Source organism: Pleurodeles waltl, chromosome 7 (assembly GCF_031143425.1).
Source record: "Pleurodeles waltl isolate 20211129_DDA chromosome 7, aPleWal1.hap1.20221129, whole genome shotgun sequence".
In the NCBI taxonomy this organism is placed as follows: domain Eukaryota; kingdom Metazoa; phylum Chordata; class Amphibia; order Caudata; family Salamandridae; genus Pleurodeles; species Pleurodeles waltl.
In genome coordinates this window covers 842,939,077-842,957,874 of record NC_090446.1, presented here as the reverse complement: position 1 = coordinate 842,957,874, position 18,798 = coordinate 842,939,077, and the positions used below count along the sequence as shown (strand labels likewise).

Sequence of the window (18,798 nt, the reverse complement as noted above, 5' to 3'; positions counted from 1 at the left end):
TTCAGCTCAGAGGTGACTTTTTTCTTTTTCGGGGCCGAAACCTCTCGGCGTCGATCTTCTTCGGTGCCGCTGTCTCGGCGTCGAGCCGTGTCTACAACGGTATCTCGGTGTCGATGCTTGTCTCCAGCACTTTCTCGGTCCCGAGAAGGCTGCGTGCCGGTGTCTCGACCGGAGTCGGACGATCTCGGCACTGTTTGGGCCTTTTTCGGTGCCGACGGTCGGTCACCGAATTTATGGGTCGAGCCATGGCCTGATGGCAGTGGCATCCCCTGGGCCTTGTAAATCTTCTTTTGAGTGGTTTTCGACATCCTACTCACGGTTTGTGTATCGTCGAATCCTTCGGAGTCCGATTCTTGGATCGAAAAGGATCCCTCCTCTTCTTGTTCCTCGAACTCCCGGTGGGCTGTCGGCGCGGACGCCATTTGAAGTCTTCTGGCTTGACGGTCTCAGAGTTTTTCGGGACTGGAACGCACGACAGGCCTCGCAGGTGTCTTCGCTGTGCTCAGGTGACAGGCACAGGTTGCAGACCAAGTGTTGGTCTGTATAGGGGTATTTATTGTGGCATTTGGGACAGAAACGGAACGGGGTCCGTTCCATCGGCGTTCTTCTGCACGCGGTCGGGCCGACCAGGCCCCGACGGGGGATCGAAAAAATTACCCCGAAGGGCACCGGAGCTCTTCGATCTTGGACGCGGTGTTGAATCTAACTACGCCGACCCCGAACGCAACAATACCGACAAATCTTCTGAAATTAGCTATTTTTCCGTTCCGAAACTCGGAGCGACAGGAACACGTCCGAACCCGATGGCGGAAAAAAAACAATCGAAGATGGAGTTGACGCCCATGCGCAATGGAGACAAAAGGAGGAGTCACTCGGTCCCGTGACTCGAAAGACTTCTTCGAAGAAAAACAACTTGTAACACTCCGGCCCAACACCAGATGGCGAGCTATTGCAAAACATGCGTATCTACAGCGACAGATGCCATCGAGCGAAGACTTTCCGTCGGATGCTGGCGCAAGGACGAATTCATAAGGTGAGGAATCCACAGGTAGCTAGTGTATCCACCAGAAAAAGCGTTACTGAAGGTAAGTAACTTGTTCGTTTTGGCACTGCCAACCCAAACACATTGATTCCATGAAAGCCACTTTTCAAGAGATTATTTGCTGTGTGTTCCACTTGCAGAAAGCAAATCTAGCCTACATTTCTGTTATGCTGCTATGGCTGCGAGACGTAACCTATCTACAGAATGGAATTTTCCCTTTTCAGAATCCCAGTCATTAAGGCTTTTCTGGAAGTACTTGAACATATAGTTCCACCTAGGGTACCCCCTATACCATTGTGGAACCTCACCATTCTGCTCACCAGGCTTATGGGTCCCCCTTTTGAGCCACTCCATTCATGTCCACTTTAATTCTTTGCATGGAAAGTGGCTTTCTTAGTTGCCATCACTTCACTCCAGGCATGTTGTTGAGCTCCAGGCAGTTCTACACACTAATCCAAAATTTCTCCCTAAAATGGTTTCACAGTTTTACGTAACCAGTCTATCAAACTACTAGTCTTCTTCCCACAACCAGACTGTTGCAGAAAGAGCCCTTCACACCCTATGTCAAGAGCACTCCTGTTTTATATTGTCCTGACCAAAGAGGTCCGGAAAACTAAGCAACTTTCTAGCCTTTTCACCACTACATAAAGGTAACCCATTCTGGCACAGCCAGACAGATAGTCAAGTGCATATAGACTTCTTATGCTAAGGCAGAGACCTTTGCCTTTTACCCATAGAGCGCACTCTACTAGAAAAAAAGGCCCTACTTTGGCTTTCCTTGGAAACATTCCTGTAGCTGACATTTGCAAGGCAGCTACATGGTCCACACCACACTTTGACAAAACACTACTGTGTGGATGTGGTAGCGCACCAAAAATCTATACTTTTCCTTCTTCCACTCCCTTATCCGTCTGTGGGACAACAGTTTAACAAAGGAGTTGGTGCCCATGCGCAATATTACAGAGAGGAGTCGTCACTCGATCTCATGATTTGAAAGACTTAGTTGAAGAAAAACAACTCTCACCATTCCGGACCAAACACTAGATGGCAGGAGTATGCAGAGCATGTGAATCTACAGCACTACATGCCACAAACAGATGCTTACAGTGTAAGTAATATAATAATTGTAAGGAAATGCCTCCTTGGCATGGTTGCCCCCTGACTTTTTGCCTTTGCTGATGCTATGTTTACAATTGAAAGTGTGCTGAGGCCTGCTAACCAGGCCCCAGCACCAGTGTTCTTTCCCTAACCTGTACTTTTGTATCCACAATTGGCAGACCCTGGCATCCAGATAAGTCCCTTGTAACTGGTACTTCTAGTACCAAGGGCCCTGATGCCAAGGAAGGTCTCTAAGGGCTGCAGCATGTCTTATGCCACCCTGGAGACCTCTCACTCAGCACAGACACACTGCTTGCCAGCTTGTGTGTGCTAGTGAGGACAAAACGAGTAAGTCGACATGGCACTCCCCTCAGGGTGCCATGCCAGCCTCTCACTGCCTATGCAGTATGGGTAAGACACCCCTCTAGCAGGCCTTACAGCCCTAAGGCAGGGTGCACTATACCATAGGTGAGGGTACCAGTGCATGAGCATGGTACCCCTACAGTGTCTAAACAAAACCTTAGACATTGTAAGTGCAGGGTAGCCATAAGAGTATATGGTCTGGGAGTTTGTCAAACACGAACTCCACAGCACCATAATGGCTACACTGAAAACTGGGAAGTTTGGTATCAAACTTCTCAGCACAATAAATGCACACTGATGCCAGTGTACATTTTATTACAAAATACACCCCAGAGGGCACCTTAGAGGTGCCCCCTGAAACTTAACCGACTGTCTGTGTAGGCTGACCAGTTCCAGCAGCCTGCCACACTAGAGACATGTTGCTGGCCCCATGGGGAGAGTGCCTTTGTCACTCTGAGGCCAGTAACAAAGCCTGCACTGGGTGGAGATGCTAACACCTCCCCCAGGCAGGAGCTGTGACACCTGGCGGTGAGCCTCAAAGGCTCACCCCTTTGTCACAGTCCAGCAGGGCACTCCAGCTTAGTGGAGTTGCCCGCCCCCTCCGGCCACGGCCCCCACTTTTGGCGGCAAGGCTGGAGGGAACAAAGAAAGCAACAGGGAGGAGTCACTGGCCAGTCAGGACAGCCCCTAAGGTGTCCTGAGGTGACTCTGACTTTTAGAAATCCTCCATCTTGCAGATGGAGGATTCCCCCAATAGGGTTAGGATTGTGACCCCCTCCCCTTGGGAGGAGGCACAAAGAGGGTGTACCCACCCTCAGGGCTAGTAGCCATTGGCTACTAACCCCCCAGACCTAAACACGCCCTTAAATTTAGTATTTAAGGGCTACCCTGAACCCTAGAAAATTAGATTCCTGCAACTACAAGAAGAAGGACTGCCTAGCTGAAAACCCCTGCAGAGGAAGACCAGAAGACGACAACTGCCTTGGCTCCAGAAACTCACCGGCCTGTCTCCTGCCTTCCAAAGATCCTGCTCCAGCGACGCCTTCCAAAGGGACCAGCGACCTCGACATCCTCTGAGGACTGCCCCTGCTTCGAAAAGACAAGAAACTCCCGAGGACAGCGAACCTGCTCCAAGAAAGGCTGCAACTTTGTTTCCAGCAGCTTTGAAAGAACCCTGCAAGCTCCCCGCAAGAAGCGTGAGACTTGCAACACTGCACCCGGCGACCCCGACTCGGCTGGTGGAGATCCAACACCTCAGGAGGGACCCCAGGACTACTCTAAGACTGAGTACCAAAACCTGTCCCCCCTGAGCCCCCACAGTGCCGCCTGCAGAGGGAATCCCGAGGCTTCCCCTGACCGCGACTCTTTGAAACCTAAGTCCCGACGCCTGGAAAAGACCCTGCACCCGCAGCCCCCAGGACCTGAAGGACCGGACTTTCACTGGAGAAGTGACCCCCAGGAGTCCCTCTCCCTTGCCCAAGTGGAGGTTTCCCCGAGGAAGCCCCCCCTTGCCTGCCTGCAGCGCTAAAGAGATCCCTTGATCTCTCATAGACTAACATTGCAAACCCGACGCTTGTTTCTACACTGCACCCGGCCGCCCCCGCGCTGCTGAGGGTGAAATTTCTGTGTGGGCTTGTGTCCCCCCCCCCCCCCCCCCCCCCCGGTGCCCTACAAAACCCCCCTGGTCTGCCCTCCGGAGACGCGGGTACTTACCTGCAAGCAGACCGGAACCGGGGCACCCCCTTCTCTCCATTCTAGCCTATGCGTTTTGGGCACCACTTTGAACTCTGCACCTGACCGGCCCTGAGCTGCTGGTGTGGTGACTTTGGGGTTGCTCTGAACCCCCAACGGTGGGCTACCTTGGACCAAGAACTGAACCCTGTAAGTGTCTTACTTACCTGGTAAAACTAACAAAAACTTACCTCCCCCAGGAACTGTGAAAATTGCACTAAGTGTCCACTTTTGAAATAGCTATTTGTCAATAACTTGAAAAATATACATGCAATTGAAATGATTCAAAGTTCCTAATGTACTTACCTGCAATACCTTTCAAACAAGATATTACATGTTAAATTTGAACCTGTGGTTCTTAAAATAAACTAAGAAAATATATTTTTCTATAACAAAACCTATTGGCTGGATTTGTCTCAGAGTGTGTGTACCTCATTTATTGTCTATGTGTATGTACAACAAATGCTTAACACTACTCCTTGGATAAGCCTACTGCTCGACCACACTACCACAAAATAGAGCATTAGTATTATCTATTTTTACCACTATTTTACCTCTAAGGGGAACCCTTGGACTCTGTGCATGCTATTCCTTACTTTGAAATAGCACATACAGAGCCAACTTCCTACAATAATTGTCGGGCTGGGTTGTCCTTTGCATTCGGAATTGCTACATTATAGCCAAAAGCAGTCTATAGAAGGGTGGCGGACAAGGGGCCAAGGCTGTTGCTACTGTAGCAACAGCATTTGCTTGTGGACTGCCTGTCCCTGATGGTTCTTTTATGTCAGGCTGCAACATTGTCATCAGTGTGCATGTTCACAAAGTACTACCACAGGTCTGATTGAAAGGGCATTTCGGCTGGTATTTGTAGGACTTTTTGGACTGTTACTCCACACTCTTCCCTGGGAAAGTACTGCTTTGCTATCTATTCGAAAGGTGAGGAATCTGCTTTGAGAAGTATCCATCAGAAGAGCAAGTTAATTACATTCAATAACTGTTTCTGGTGGATAATCTAGGTAACCTGCAGATTCCTCATTGCCCTCCCTCATTCTGTGTGTAATAGATGCTTTACTATCTAAAGGTTGCAAATTGGAGATCTGCACATTGGCACAAGCAATTAGTTTCATTTGTGGGTGCAGACTATGTCCAGAAAGAACCTGACATCGGTGCACTTGGGTTGCGCCTGTATGTGGTTCCACTCGTCACTTTCAGAGTGACGTAGATGTTGGGCTTCATGGTGCCATCTATTGGTGCACTGGGAGCTATGTTGAAAAACCACCTGTATCTAGTCTGACACTGTGGGATAATCTAAATGCAGTTGGAGTGAGCATGCACCAGAAAGTGTTACCAGATGTAAATAACTTTCTCTTCCGAGTCCCTCTGCTCACGTCCTTGGTGACTAATGAGCTGGTGTCATCCAATCCAAATACTTTTCACTGGAGTTCACTAACAATAAAATCCTTTTCTGGCTGATGAAGTTGTCATGATGTACCAACACTCACTGTGACATCCATTAGGTTACTTTAATTTAATGATGACTTGTCCATCACAGTTGTCAGTTGGATGGGAACACTCATTGAAAGCTGTTACTTTTGATATCCATTGAAAATGGGATTTTGGTTTGCAGCTTAACCTTGGGTGTAAAGGTTTACCTGTAAAACCCGAACATCTATAAAGGTTATTTAAAATTGTTCCAGAACTGTTGAAATCCCCCAGCCAACTGAACTAGATCCCATGTGTAAGAGGCTGGCTCTCTGTATGGTGTACTAAAAAGAAGTAAACCATGCAGAGAGTCCAGTGAATCCCCAATGTGTTTGCAGAGGCAAAAGTAGATAGGACTAATGCTCTATTCTGTGGTAATCTGGGTGAGCAGTTCCGTTTATGAGAAGGTAGTGCTAAGCATTTGTTGTACACAGAGGCAATAAGACACACACTCTTATATATATATATATATATATATATATTCTCGATGGCATGTGTAGCTGCAGATACACATGCTGTGCATTATCCTGCCATCTAGTGTTGGGCTCTGAGTGTTACAAGTTCTTTTTCTTCGAAGAAGTCTTTTCGAGTCACGAGACCGAGGGACTCCTCCCCTTTCGGCTCCACTTCGCATGGGCGTCGACTCCATCTTAGATTGTTTTTTTTTTTTTCCGCCATCGGGTTTCGGACGTGTTCCTCTTCGCTCCGTATTTCGGTTCGGAAAAGTTAGTTAACAAGCGGAAAATTTGACGGTATTGTTTGCGATCGGTATTTGGTTAGGCATAGCACATCGACACCGAAGAAAAGAGCTCAGGCAGCCCTTCGTGGCTTTCCCTCCTCGACGGGGCCTGGTTGGCCCGACCGCGTGCATCTTCAAGGCTCATGGAACGGACCCCATTCCGCTTCTGCCCCAATTGCCACGCTAAGTATCCTTATACAGACCAACACTTGGTCTGTAATCTGTGTTTGTCCCCCGAACACAAAGAGGATACGTGCGAGGCCTGTCGGGCATTTCGGTCCAAGAAGTCGCTGCGCGACCGGAGAGCTCGAAGGCTTCAAATGGCGTCGACACCAGCCAGACACCCCGACGTCGAAGAAGAGGAGACCTTCTCCATCCCAGATTCGGACTCGGACAAGCCCGAGAGTGAGCAGCCGACGAGGCAACAAACCGTGAGTAAACCTGCCCCGGCCAAAACTCACTCGAAAAATCATGAAGGCCCAGGGGACGCCACCGCCGACAGGCCATGGCTTTACCACACAGCAGCTGAAGACATCAGACTCCGGTTGAGATACCGGCTCAGAATATACTCTGCACCGAGATACCGGCTCCGACCAAACTCTGCACCGAGAGATCAGCACCCCGAAAACTAAAAAGGTTTCTTCGGAGCCGAAAGACTTCTGAGAAGGTTTCGGTGCCGAAACACCCAGCCTCGGTGCCGAAACAAAGCTCCTATACGGACGAACAGGGCCTTTCCTCACAACTACAAGGCCACAAGTTTGGACAAGAACTGGAGATGGGAGAGCCAGACCATACCCAGAGGAGGCTCCATATACAAAAAGACACGGGGAAAATAAGAACTCTTCCCCCAATTAAAATGAAGCGGAAGCTCGCATTCCATGAAACTGAAATGCAGCCAAAAGCAAAGGTGGCTAAAGAAAAAACACCACCACAATTTTCTCCACAGCCATCGCCACCGCCCTCACCACATCTGTCCCCAATAGCAACACCCCCAATGATGCAGTCACCAACGCACACAGGGATGAGCCAAGATGACCCAGATGCATGGGATCTGTAAGATGCACCAGTCTCTGATAATAGTCCGGACTGCTACCTGGCAAGGCCATCACCACCAGAGGACAGTACTGCTTATATGCAGGTGGTTACCAGGGCAGCTACTTTCCACAACGTAGCATTACATTCGGAACCTATAGAAGATGACTTTTTATTCAATACCCTGTTGTCAACCCATAGCCAATACCAAAGCTTGCCAATGTTACCAGGCATGTTAAAACACGCCAAACAGGTGTTTTCAAGACCCGGTCAAGAGCAGAGCAGTCACACCTAGGGTGGAGAAGTAATATAAACCTCCCCCTACGGACCCTGTTTACATTATATAACAACTAACTCCTGATTCAGTGGTAGTAGGAGCGGCCCGGAAAAGGGCAAACTCCAAACTTCTGGGGACGCACCACCACCTGACAAAGTCAGAAATTCGATGCAGCAGGCAAAAGGTTGGCAGCACAGGCAGCCAATTAATGGCGAATTGCCAATTCGCAAGCTCTACTGGCAAGATACGACAGGGCACATTGAGACGAAATGCAACATTTCATTAAACACCTTCCCAAAGAGTTCCAGAAGTGTGCTCAACAGGTTGTAGAGGAGGGACAAAGTATCTCCAACAACCAAATAAGATCGGCTATGGACTAAACACGGCGGTCACCATTCGGAGACACCCGTGGCTACGCGCCGCCGGATTTAAGCCAGAGATCCAGCAGGCTGTGCTGAATATGCTTTTCAACGGACAACAATTGTTTGGGCCGGAGGTGGATACAGTTATAGACAAACTAAAGGAAGACACTGACACGGCCAAAGCCATGGACGCGCTCTATTCCCCATAGAGCAGAGGCACTTTTAGGAAGCCACACTTTAGAGGGGGGGTTTCGGGCCCAAGCCACAGAACCTTCCACCTCACAGGCCAGACCCACATACCAAAGCCAATATCAAATAGGAGGTTTTTGGGGACAATATAGGGGTGGACAGTTCCCTAAACCAAGAGGGAAATTCCAAAGCTCAAAAACCCCACAAACTAAACAGTGACTCCAACGTCACAAACCCCCAACACACAACACCTGTGGGGGGGGGGGGGGGGAGAAGACTCAGATTATTACCAAAATTGGCAAGACATAACTATGGACTCGTGGGTCCTAGCCATTATCCAACATGGTTATTGCATAGAATTCCTACAATTACCACCAAATGTGCCTCCAAGAGCACACATGTCCAAACACCACTTGGATCTGTTACAAATAGAAGTCCAAGCATTGTTACAAAAAGAAGCAATAGAACTAGTACCCAACCATCAAAAAGGAACAGGTGTTTACTCCCTGTATTTCCTAATTCCAAAAAAGGACAAAACACTGAGACCCATATTAGACCTCAGAACACTAAATCTTTACATGAAATCAGATCACTTTCACATGGTAACCCTTCAAGACGTGATTCCCTTGCTCAAACAGAACTACATGTCAACATTCGATCTCAAGGATGCTTACTTCCACATACCCATACATCCTTCCCACAGGAAATACTTAAGGTTTGTAATCCAAGGCGTGCATTACGAATTCAAAGTCTTACAGTTCGGGATAACCGCACCAAGAGTATTCACAAAATGCCTTGCGGTAGTAGCTGCTCATATCAGGAGGCAGCACATGCACGAATTCCCTTACTTTGACAATTGGTTAATAAAAACCAGCACTCCGCAACAGTGTCTTCTACACACAAAATACATCATAGAAACCCTTCACAAGCTAGGGTTCTCTATAAACTACCAAAAATCACATCTACAACCGTGCCAAATACAACAATACTTAGGAGCAACAATCAACACACACACAGGGATTGCCATTCCAAGTCCACAAAGGGTACAAGCATTCCAAAATGCCATACTAAACATGCACCCAAACCAACACTATCAAGTGAGGTTTGTGATGAAACTTCTAGGCATGATGTCTTCATGCATAGCCATTGTCCCAAACGCAAGACTACACATGTGGCCCTTACAACAGTGCCTAGCGACACAAGCACAGGGTCAACTTCAAGATCTAGAGTTGATAGACCGACAAACACACTCCTCGGAATCCTATAAAATTAAACCAAGGGCGGCCATTCCAAGACCCTGTGCCTCAATCCGTGATCACAACAGATGCTTCAATGGTAGGGTGGGGAGCACACCTCAAACAGCACAGCATTCAGGGACAATGGGACGCTCAACAAAGGCAACTGCGTATAAATCATTTAGAACTGTTAGCAGTGTTTCTAGCATTGAAAGCATTTCAACCGCTAATAGCCCACAAACACATTCTTGTCAAAACAGACAACATGACAACAATGTATTACCTAAACAAACAGGGAGGGACACACATCACAACTGTGTCTCTTAGCACAAAAGATTTGGCATTGGGCGATTCACAATCCCATTCGCCTAATAGCACAGTACATCCCAGGAATTCAAAACCAGTTAGCCGACATTCTCAGTCGTGATCACCAACAAACCCACGAATGGGAAATTCATCCCCAGATACTACAAACTTACTTTCGAAGCTGGGGAACACCACAAATACTTATTCGCAACAAAAGAAAACGCAAAATGCCAAAACTTTGCGTCCAGGTATCCGCACCCTCACTCCAACGGCAATGCGTTATGGATGAGTTGGTCAGGGATATTTGCTTATGCTTTCCCCCCTCTCCCACTCCTTCCGTATCTAGTAAACAAATGGAGTCAAAACAAACTCATACTAATAGCACCAACTTGGGCTCGCCAACCATGGTACACAACACTACTAGATCTGTCAGTAGGACCTCATATCAAACTACCAAACAGACCAGATCTGTTAACTCAACACAAACAACAGATCAGACACCCGAATCCAGCATCGCTCAATCTAGCAATCTGGCTCCTGAAGTCTTAGAATTTGGACATTTAGACCTTACAGAAGAATGTATGGAGGTCATTAAACAAGCTAGAAAACCTACTACAAGACATTGTTAAGCAAACAAATGGAAAAGATTTGTTTATTACTGCCATAATAATCAAATTCAACCACTACATGCGTCCGCAAAAAACATTGTAAGCTACTTATTACACTTACAAAAATCAAAGCTAGCTTTTTCCTCCATTAAAATACATCTCACAGCACTCAGTGTGAGTATATTTGCTCCCCCTAGTGCCAAGATGTGTGTGGTGTTGTTGTGGTTTTTTTTTTTTTTTTTCCTCCTAAATCCCCCTTCCCCAAATGACTAACAGTAAAGCAAATGGGGTACCTGGAGTCTACTTCAATGAACTAGTTTACAGGAGTATAGAAGTGGAAAGTTTGTACAAAAAATAGGGAACAATTGTGCAGTCCTTACAGGCTACAAGAGCTTAAATAATTCCACTGCTAGTTGTGCGCCTTATTCCTGTACTGTAAAGGGGCTTACTTTTGTTGTGGCAAGTATGTCAATCTGTAAACGTCTCAATTGTGTCAAAATTAGACCCTGGTGCAATTTGATTGATGCTGACGTTATTAGTGGATTTTTGCATTTAGCTTGTTGAACATTATGCCATGTTGTGTAATTATGCCGCTGTTAATGGCAAAAGTTGAGCACAATGAGAGCAGCTTTTTGTAGCAATTGAGTTTTTGGTGCTGTTTAAGCTCAATATGCACCCTCGCTTCAGACTAATGCTATGCTGGATTTCACACTAAAATATAGCACTAATTGACCATATTTGCGGTAATTTTCCTGAAATTTTGCTTAAATACCCAAAACCAAATGATGCAAATTTCAGATATCCCTAGTCAAAATCACATGAAACTTGCCATCCTCTCCTGCTTATGAGTATTTGCCACTTTAGTTTGCTTCAAAGAAGCGTATATCTGGGTTTCCTAAAATAGTTTTGCAATTGTGCCTACTCAGAAGAAATGTGCAGTGTTTGAGTTTTTCTTCTACTCTGATTGGATAAAGGATTTCTTGTGCAAATAATGGCCATTATTGAAAATGTACATCCCCTCTCGTCATAGCTTCAGATGTGTACCTAATTGTATTCTAGAGTATGTTCACCAAGAAGGAAAACTTCAGAGTGAAGAACTGGTGATGGAAATGGACAAATTGCATGGTAAGTTTGCACAAGGCGTCTTATTTTTTTCTTCTCGAAATATTTTTTTACAATCTTTACTGCTTGTGTGATAAAGTGGTATGCCTTTTGAAACTGTGGCTCTATTTTGTGTCATCTGACTTGAGTTTTAAGCTTTTCCAGTATGAAAGGCTCTCCAAGCAAATTAGAATTAAAACGATGTGCTATGATCGCTTAAGTATTCTTTTTTTGGTAATTGTAAAGAAATGGCTCCCTGTTGCAGTTACCCCCCACTTTTTGCCTGATACTGATGCTGACTTGACTGAGAAGTGTGCTGGGACCCTGCTAACCAGGCCCCAGCACCAGTGTTCTTTCACCTAAAATGTACTTTTGATTCCACAATTGGCACACCCTGGCATCCAGGTAAGTCCCTTGTAACTGGTACCCCTGGTACCAAGGGCCCTGATGCAAGGGAAGGTCTCTAAGGGCTGCAGCATATCTTATGCCACCCTGGGGACCCCTCACTCAGCACAGACACCCTGCTTGCCAGCTTGTGTGTGCTGATGAGAACAAAACGAGTAAGTCGACATGGCACTCCCCTCAGGGTGCCATGCCAACCTCACACTGCCTATGCAGTATAGATAAGTCACCCCTCTAGTAGGCCTTACAGCCCTAAGGCAGGGTGCACTATACCATAGGTGAGGGCACCAGTGCATGAGCACTATGCCCCTACAGTGTCTAAGCAAAACCTTAGACATTGTAAGTGCAGGGTAGCCATAAGAGTATATGGTCTGGGAGTCTGTCAAAAACGAACTCCACAGCTCCATAATGGCTACACTGAATACTGGGAAGTTTAGTATCAAACTTCTCAGAATAATAAACCCACACTGATGCCAGTGTTGGATTTATAAAAAAATGCACACAGAGAGCATCTTAGAGATGCCCCCTGTATTTTACCCAATTGTTCAGTGCAGGACTGACTGGTCTGTGCCAGCCTGCTGCTGAGAGACGAGTTTCTGACCTCATGCGGTGAGAGCCTTTGTGCCCTCTGAGGACAGAAACCAAGCCTGCTCTGGGTGGAGGTGCTTCCCACCTCCCCCCTGCAGGAACTGTAACACCTAGCAGTGAGCTTCAAAGGCTCAAGCTTCGTGTTACAATGCCCCAGGGCACTCCAGCTAGTGGAGATGCCCGCCTCCTGGACCCAGCCCCCACTTTTGGCGGCAAGTCCAGGAGAGATAATGAGAAAAACAAGGAGGAGTCACTGGCCAGTCAGGACAGCCCCTAAGATGTCCTGAGCTGAGGTGACTCTGACTTTTAGAAATCCTCCATCTTGTAGAAGGAGGATTCCCCCAATAGGGATAAGAATGTGACCCCCTCCCCTTGGGAGGAGGCACAAAGAGGGTGTACCCATCCTCAGGGCTAGTAGCCATTGGCTACTAACCCCCAGACCTAAACACGCCCTTAAATTTAGTATTTAAGGGCTTCCCTGAACCTAAGAATTGAGATTCCTGAAACCTACAAGAAGAAGACTGCTGAGCTGAAAAACCCCTGCAGAGGAAGAATAGAAGACACCAACTGCTTTGGCCCAAGTCCTACCGGCCTGTCTCCTGCCTTCCAAAGAAACCTGCTCCAGAGATGCTTTCCAAAGGACCAGCGCCCTCTGAATCCTCAGAGGGCTACCCTGCTTCAAGAAAAACAAGGAACTCCCGAGGACAGCGGCCCTGCTCCAAAAGACTGCAACTTTGTTTCAAAGGAGCAGATTTAAAGACCCCTGCAACTCCCCCGCAAGAAGCGTGAGACTTGCAACACTGCACCCGGCGACCCTGACTCGACTGGTGGAGAACCAACACCTCAGGGAGGACCCTCTGGCGACTCCGAGACTGTGAGTAACCAAAGTTGTCCCCCCTGAGCCCCCACAGCGACGCCTGCAGAGGGAATCCCCAGGCTCCCCCTGCCTGAACCTAAAGTACAGACGGCTGGAAAAGACCCTGCACCCGCAGCCCCCAGCACCTGAAGGAACGGAACTTCTGTGCAGGAGTGACCCCCAGGAGGCCCTCTCCCTTGCCCAGGTGGTGGCTACCCCGAGGAGCCCCCCCCTTGCCTGCCTGCACCGCTGAAGAGATCCCTTGATCTCTCATTGAAATCTACAGAGAACCCGACGCATGTTTGCACACTGCACCCGGCCGCCCCCGCGCTGCTGAGGGTGTACTTTTTGTGCTGACTTGTGTCCCCCCCGGTGCCCTACAAAACCCCCCTGGTCTGCCCTCCGAAGACGCGGGTACTTACCTGCTGGCAGACTAAAACCGGGGCACCCCCCTTCTCTCCATTGAAGCCTAATGTGTTTTGGGCACCTCTTTGACCTCTGCACCTGACCGGCCCTGAGCTGCTGGTGTGGTAACTTTGGGGTTGCTCTGAACCCCCAACAGTGGGCTACCTTGGACCCAAACCTGAGACTTGTAAGTGATTTACTTACCTGTTAAAACTAACAATAACTTACCTCCCCCAGGAACTGTGAAAATTGCAGTGTGTCCACTTTTAAAACAGCTTATTGTGTTTTATGTGAAAAGTATATATGCTACTGTAATTATTCAAAGTTCCAAAAGTACTTGCCTGCAATACCTTTCAAATGAGATATTACATGTAGAATTTGAACCTGTGGTTCTTAAAATAAACTAAGAAAATAGATTTTTCTATAACAAAACCTATTGGCCTGGATTTGTCTCTGAGTGTGTGTTCCTCATTTATTGCCTGTGTGTATGTACAACAAATGCTTAACACTACTCCTTTGATAAGCCTACTGCACGACCAGACTACCACAAAATAGAGCATTAGTATTATCTCTTTTTGACACTATCTTACCTCTAAGGGGAACCCTTGGACTCTGTGCATGCTATTCCTTACTTTGAAATAGCACATACAGAGCCAACTTCCTACAGTAATGTAACCTTTACCAGTCTCTGAAGAATAAATGAATCTGGGAGTACAGAGCCTTAGTCCTCTTCATGCAAGAACCTTGGGCCCTACAGGCACAGTGAAGATACAAATTAGACATCCCTTTACTACTTTAAGCAGGTTGTCCTGTTTTGGGCTAGTCTTGCTGATTTCAGGGGGTTTGGACCTATCCTGCTGACCCTTGCCAGTCTCCCTTTCTCAGGATTAGATATACAAGTATGCAAAGAAGTGGCATCTTTCCCTACAAAATTGAGATTGGTCACAAAGGCTCTGCCAATCCTTGAGGTATCCAAGGAAATTGGTTCAGTTGTGCTCACCTTCCCCACTGTGAGGATGTGACCTGGACTCTGCCTTTTTCTGTATTAGAAGATGAAAATTTGCTGAGCCCTGTCAGTGAGGGGGGGAAAAACTAACTACCCCCTACCACATTAAGGCTGGTTGCAGTCTAGCCTGGCTGATTCCTGGGCAATTGGTCCCATCTTCCTGACAATACTGCCGAGAATGTCGCCAGGCATATCACATTTGAAGTTTATATTAGTTGAGCCCTCCATATTGATCACTTTAAACACCCATAACTTTGACCATAATTATCTTGGTGGCATGGGCGTAGCTTCTCAAATGTGCCATTTAGAGCCTTTGCTTTTGGGTAGTATTGTAACATTTGTTTAGCGCTTCATAGCCCTTATTCTAGTGGCCCTATCCATGTCTCTCTGATTTTTATGAAATTGATGGAGGTGGTTTCAGCACACCTTCAGTGGCTTGAACTCACAGGGATGGTCACTCCTTAAAATTCTCAGGCATGCAGGAACAACACTAATCCACTGGAGCGTGTGCTGGAGGTCTCGGCTACTGTGGCGATGTCTCTGGCAGAGTCATGCTGCAGGAAGCACTACCGATTTGTGGTAGCCTGAACAGCCTGCAGGCATGGACTGACTAGTCCGGCCAAACCCAAAGGGGACTCAGCTGTGGAGGGTCTTTGGGTACAGTTGACACAGTTGATCCACTTCTCCTCGGGCTGTGGGGCACAGGTACAGTGGTGCTTGGAGGCATTGGGACAGTGTGGCTGCAGGCAGGGACTGATGGGGTCCAGTTTGGCTAAACCCAAGATGGGGCACAGTTCTTGAAGGTCTCTGTGCCTCAGAGGCCACGTAGGTTCACGGAAATTCTGGTTAGGGTGCTCTTGTGCAGTGTGGCTTTGTCTGGTGCAGTTGCGTTGGCAGAGGCTATCGTTTGGGTCCTTTTGGTGCCTGCAAACATGCAGAGAAGCAGCTCCAAGGGAAATGTTTCTGGTAAGTAGAAGTCGTGGGTCACTCATCCACAGCTTTTGGAGGTGATGGCGCTTTCAGAACAAACCAGGTCTGTGCAATTGTTGGACAGCAGACAGGCTCGTAGGGGTGGTGCCAAGTCAGTAGTTGCTCCTCAGTTCTCACGTTGTGGGCTGTTAGTCCTTCTTTCTTCTCCAGACAGGCAAATCTGCTTTCCTGGTGCCAAGTGCTCCTCTCAATACTAGATTTAGGGGCGTTACGGGGAGTGAATTGTAGTAGCCAATGGGCTACATACCCTTGGGGTCACTAAACCCCATATATGGCCACTTCCTGTGGGGAGTGGGCATAACCCTGGCCAAGAGTTCCTAATTCGACCATCACTAAGATGGTGGAATTTTCCTAGAGTGGGGCACATCAGGCAGCTCAACTTAAGGGTGTGGACCTGGGTGTACTCCATACCTCCTAGCATAGTTAACTTCCTTACCTGTCCTTGTACCAAATGGTCCTCAGGGCAGGTGGTTGAACCCTGTAGGTCTGGGAGATGCAGGGGTCACAGAGGCAGCAGGAACTTTGAAATCCCTGGCCTTGGTATGCTGCATCACTAGAAATCTTGCTGCAGGGGGTATGAACACTTTCCTCTGGAGCAGGCATTGTTTCTGCCTTCAGAGCATGGGCTCTGACCTACAGCGGGTCAGAAACCTGGATGTGGTGGTGGACTGGACTGGACTGGACTGGACTGTACTAGTCAGCCAGCACATGAGAGGACTAGTAGGTTTCGGGGTCTACCTCTTGGGTACCCTCTAGGTGGATGTATTAAATTAATCACTGGAATCCTTGTGGGTTTATTAATGCAAGGCGTTTGATACCAAACGCCATGGGATTGGGTGAAGCCATTATGTAGCAGGAAACTCGTTTTGACTAGTGCTCAGTACATGGCTTTCCTGTTCACTTGTAATGCCTATGAATTTACTTGGACATCACAAGAACACATTTGCTCATGCGTGTATGTCCGCACATGTAGTATAAAGCATCCTGCCTTAGGACTGTAAGGGTGACACATACTGCATGCAGTGTCTGCAGGCATGGCACACATCTTGTGTGCCATGTCGTCTTTTCATTTTGCCACTGCAGGCTTTATGAAATGGTGCAGACAAGTCTGCATGAGTGTGGTGAGTGGTCCCTTAGGGTGGCACAATACAAGATGCAGCCCTTAGGGACCCTCCTTAGTATCCATGCCCTAGGTTTACTAGTGACTTACAGGGGTGCCAAAGGTATGGCCAATTGGGGAACAACTGTACAGTTTTAGGGAAATATCTGGCCCTGGTTAGCAGGAACCTAGTACACGTAAGTAAAAATTGCATGAAATACTGGGTACAAATTGGGAGTGACCATGTCAAAAAGGGGCTATTTCCTACAGCGTGTGTGTGTGTGTGTCCTGGCTTTAGGAAGCTGGCTCTTTATATGGAATACCAAAATGAGGTATACCATGCAGAGTGTCCAGGGGTTCCCTTATAATTGTACCAGTGCTTGCTCTAGCAGTCTAAAGGCCCTCTCTTAAGGGATAGTGTTGGTTACACACCCTTAGGCTTATCAGAGGAGTGCTAGACATTTGCTGCATGGACACAGTGAATGATGGAAAACTCAATAAGGAAATCCACGCCAATTTATATAAATAACATTAATCTACATATAATTTAGGCGCCAAGAAATCACAATCGGGTAAGTACATTTCGAGTTATGAATTTTTACGGCTTTGAAAAAAAAAGCATTTTGCAATTTCTGAAGCATTAATGTTATCCTATGGAGGAAAGGCATAGAATATGTAAAAAATTTTACAGTGACTTACAGGACCAATCTTCCGAACTAAAGGTGAGGATGGGGCAAGGCCCAAGGCAGCACCAACAGATCACCTTGAGACGTACTAGTGCGTTCAGTGTCAGGTGCCCTAATGTTATACTATGGGGAAAGGTCAGTTTAGAAAGATGCTGGTACTGGGGGGGACCAGTCTGGCTGAACCCACAAGGGGCTTCAGGTCTCACAATGCAGGGGCACATAGGGACACCTTTGGTCTTTTTCTCTTTGGGGTGGCAATGTGCAGAGGTGTCCTAGGGTATTTTATTTTTTTTCTTTTGTCACTGCTCACTTGCAGGGGGGTGGGGGTCGAGGCGCTGCATAAAAACTACTGCTAGTCCTTTTGGGAAGTCCACAGTTGGCAACCCTGAAGTGGGCTTTGTCTCTGAAGGGTCTGAAGACTATGCTGGCACCATTGGCCCACTTAAGCTCTGGATGGGGGGCTGATTTCATGTACCTGGTTTTGGCAGTCTGGAGTCCTTGCAGGTCTTCTGATGTGCCTGCAGGGGAGCAGCTGTTATGCTACAAGGGTTCCTGGGACTTGGACTGAAGGCTGACAGGTTCTCCTAGGCTTTTGGAGGCACAGGCAGTTGCATAACAGATCATCTTTGGTGCAGTTGTTGAGTACAGCAGACTGGAAGGGCTGCGGCCGAGTCGGCTATTGGTCCTCCGTTATTGCTTTTGAGACTCCTGAAGGTCTGTCATTTTTCAAGACGACAGCATCTAATTTTCTGGTGGCAGGGGCTCCCCTAAATACAGATGATTTTAAGGGCTTTAGGTAAGTGTAGGGTAGTAGCCAAAGGGCTACTTATCTCTGGGGTCTCTACTCCTGTCTGTGGCAGGCTGGTTAACAGCAGTCAGACAAAACACTAGTTGTAGATAGCACCTTAGAGGTTCCCCCTGAAAAAACCTATCTGGGTTCATGTAATCAATTCATCACTGCAATCAGTGAGGGTTTATTAATACAATATGTTTGATACCTAACATCCCTAGTTTCAATTAAGCCATCATGTACCTGGGGAACTCTTGTGTGTCCAGCACATGTACTTAAAATGGCTTGCCTAATCACTCATGTCTATGAATCGACAGACATCGCATGGGAGTACCTGCTGTTGCAGATATGTCCACATGTATTCTAATGCACCCTGCTGTAGGGCTTGAAGGTCTGCTGTAGGGGTGACTT

General features: G+C 47.5%; 1 protein-coding gene across 3 annotated transcripts in view; it reads left to right on the top strand.

The window, feature by feature from the left end:
• Window positions 1-18,798, top strand: part of HMMR (hyaluronan mediated motility receptor) — a 261,939-nt gene that overhangs the window by 72,209 nt on the left and 170,932 nt on the right. For all 3 annotated transcript variants that reach the window (XM_069199359.1, XM_069199357.1, XM_069199358.1), the window contains exon 8: window positions 11,524-11,589. In XM_069199359.1, coding sequence (XP_069055460.1) covers window positions 11,524-11,589 — 66 coding nt within the window. The remainder of the gene's footprint in view (window positions 1-11,523; window positions 11,590-18,798) is intronic.